Source organism: Sabethes cyaneus, chromosome 2, assembly GCF_943734655.1.
Source record: "Sabethes cyaneus chromosome 2, idSabCyanKW18_F2, whole genome shotgun sequence".
Classification (NCBI taxonomy): Eukaryota; Metazoa; Arthropoda; class Insecta; order Diptera; family Culicidae; genus Sabethes; species Sabethes cyaneus.
This window is the reverse complement of record NC_071354.1, coordinates 7,215,640-7,217,971: the sequence shown is the minus strand read 5'-3', so window position 1 is coordinate 7,217,971 and position 2,332 is coordinate 7,215,640. Positions and strand designations below refer to the sequence as shown.

Sequence of the window (2,332 nt, the reverse complement as noted above, 5' to 3'; positions counted from 1 at the left end):
TAACCTTAATTGCTAGTAGATAATATTGACGACTAGCACTATAACCTATCGAAAAAGTAACTACGCTTCCTACTCTTTCGGGAAGTAACTTTACCTTCAACAAACAGACAGAAACATAAAAAGTACTAGAGACTTTCGCCGGAGAGAGAATGCGGATATCACTCTTACAGTTCTACCATACACAGTTTGTTTGGCTGATCGTTCGAAAACACATAAATAGTGCGCGATAGATTATTAAAGGATCGGATGGATGGGGATGGGTAACAAAAAACAAACACAGGAACAATGGTCTTAAATATGAACGATTGTTTAAATAACAGTAGATAATGGAATTTAAGCGTATGCGTGTATGTGTGTGCGCGTGCGCGAGAGGCGTTATATTTTTGACAAACAACTGATAGAGAGGATCGATCCGTCCTTCCAATATGGTGTCCGGGGAGGGGAGGGGAGGGGGGTCCTTTTCACTTGTGAATACTGGCTTCGAGCTGCTGTTGGATCTGTTTAACGGCCGAATTCGCACTGGAGGTGGCCGTCGTACGTTTCAGGAAGGTGTTGATCGATTTCATCGATCGATTCTCAACCGCTTCCACAGCATCCCAGTCCACCGAGAGGCTTCGAATTTTCAGCGTGTTTTTCAGATTGTTGGTTGTTTCTACATTCAGCTGCTGCTGCTGCTGTTGCTGGTGGTGATCTTTGTGGAACTTCTTCACCAGCTGGTCCGACTTGGGCACTGGGTAGGTCGATTCGGTGGCGGCGATTAGGTGATTCTGTTCGAGATAACGTTTCGCGACGCTGTTGATCGCTACCGGGACGTCCCGGCTGCTCATCTGATTGACGCGGAACTTGGTTCGCTTGATCGAAGCCGATCGGTCCAACGAGGGTTGTGGCGATTTCAGCATCGGTTTCTCCTCTTGTGGCTCTTCGCTGATCTTCTTCTGCTTGACGATCGTCTTTCGAATGGTGACGGTTTTCGTTCCATCCGCTGAAGTTTTGCTACTCTTGGTGGTTTTGGTTACGATCAGCTTGTTGGGACCGTCCGAAACTTGCTGGGTGGTTGTAACCGAGGAGGTCACTTCCGACGACGCTGCCGAGGCTGCTTGCAGATGAAAAGGTTTTTGAATTGCGTTTCGATCACAGAATTTGGTGTAGTTTTCTTTGAATACTGAGTCGTCGTTGCACAGACTGATCGACTTGGGTAGAAACTTGAAGGTTGGCAGCTTGAAGTCGTCGTTTGCCAGGAATTCCGGTTGTTTGATTTTGCCCGTTCGGATGACCTTTACCTTCGACTTGAGACTCTCGAGTTCCGTGTCTAGATCGGCTGTGCCGAGAGTGGTTGGGCTCAGGGGAGTGGTAGGCACCGCGGGGCTAGCGATCGTCGATCCATTGTTCAGTGTAGTGTCGTTGGTGGTGTTCTGTGGGGTTGTGGGGTTGGGTTTGGACAAGGGTTCCTCCTTGTTTTGCGTGGTGTTGTTGATGGTAGATAATTTTAGTAAATCGGATAGCTTTCGTAACTCATCACATACCTTTACTTTAGCCGGCTTAGCCACCTCCACCGCGGGGGCTGGTAGAGCAGTCTGTTCAGGCGCCGCAGAATGATCTGAGAAAGATGAACGAGAATGGTCAGATGGTGACGGTGGTTGTGACACTCCTTGCTGATGCAGATGAGGTGACAATCTCGAATCGAAGTTATTGCTACTATTGCTATTACTATTACTATTACTGTTGTTAGCATGGATGTCACTACTGGTGAGATTACTGGGAGGTTCGCAACTACTACTGCCGTTGGTGGTCGTGCCAATGTTGCTGATCGACGTGCCAGTGGTGGTCGTGTTAGGAACTATCTCTAATGGCACTAGTGCGGGACGCATGGGTGCAGGGTCAGGCGGGGAGGAGGCCATGATACTTTCGCTGCTCGATGCCAGAACGAGATTAGTAGCGCTCACTTCCGATGATAATGGTGACGATGACGAGCAACACGAAGTCGATGAGGATGGCGACAGGAGCAACGGTTCTTCGTCGCCTGCGGAAAAGAACGAGAAAGAATGATTTTTGTTTCGCTCCATTTGAGGGCTGGCTGCCTGCCAAATTGACGTTTCACGGGTGCCAGGAAGTTTGCTCTACTGATCGGGTGAGAATGTCCTCTTTTTGCACGCTGTGGTTTGGATTGTATAGGTGAGTTTCAGGGTTAGAGCAAAAAGCACGGTAAATCAAAAAAAAAAAAGAAAGCAAAAAGTTAATATTTAGCGCAAAACGTAATGATATGCCATGTGACTAACTTATTTAACACTAAAATTGAATGCTGTTTACAATATTTTTTTACATCTGCGTGTAA

General features: G+C 47.3%; 1 protein-coding gene across 1 annotated transcript; it reads right to left on the bottom strand.

The window, feature by feature from the left end:
• Positions 1–461: 461 nt before the first annotated feature.
• LOC128733523 (myosin-G heavy chain-like) lies at positions 462–2,063 on the bottom strand. The gene is made up of 2 exons (XM_053827171.1): positions 1,524–2,063; positions 462–1,448 (listed from the first exon to the last, which is right to left on the bottom strand). The coding sequence occupies exons 1-2, from the start codon at positions 2,061–2,063 to the stop codon at positions 462–464; spliced, it is 1,527 nt and encodes a 508-aa protein (XP_053683146.1).
• Positions 2,064–2,332: the final 269 nt, after the last annotated feature.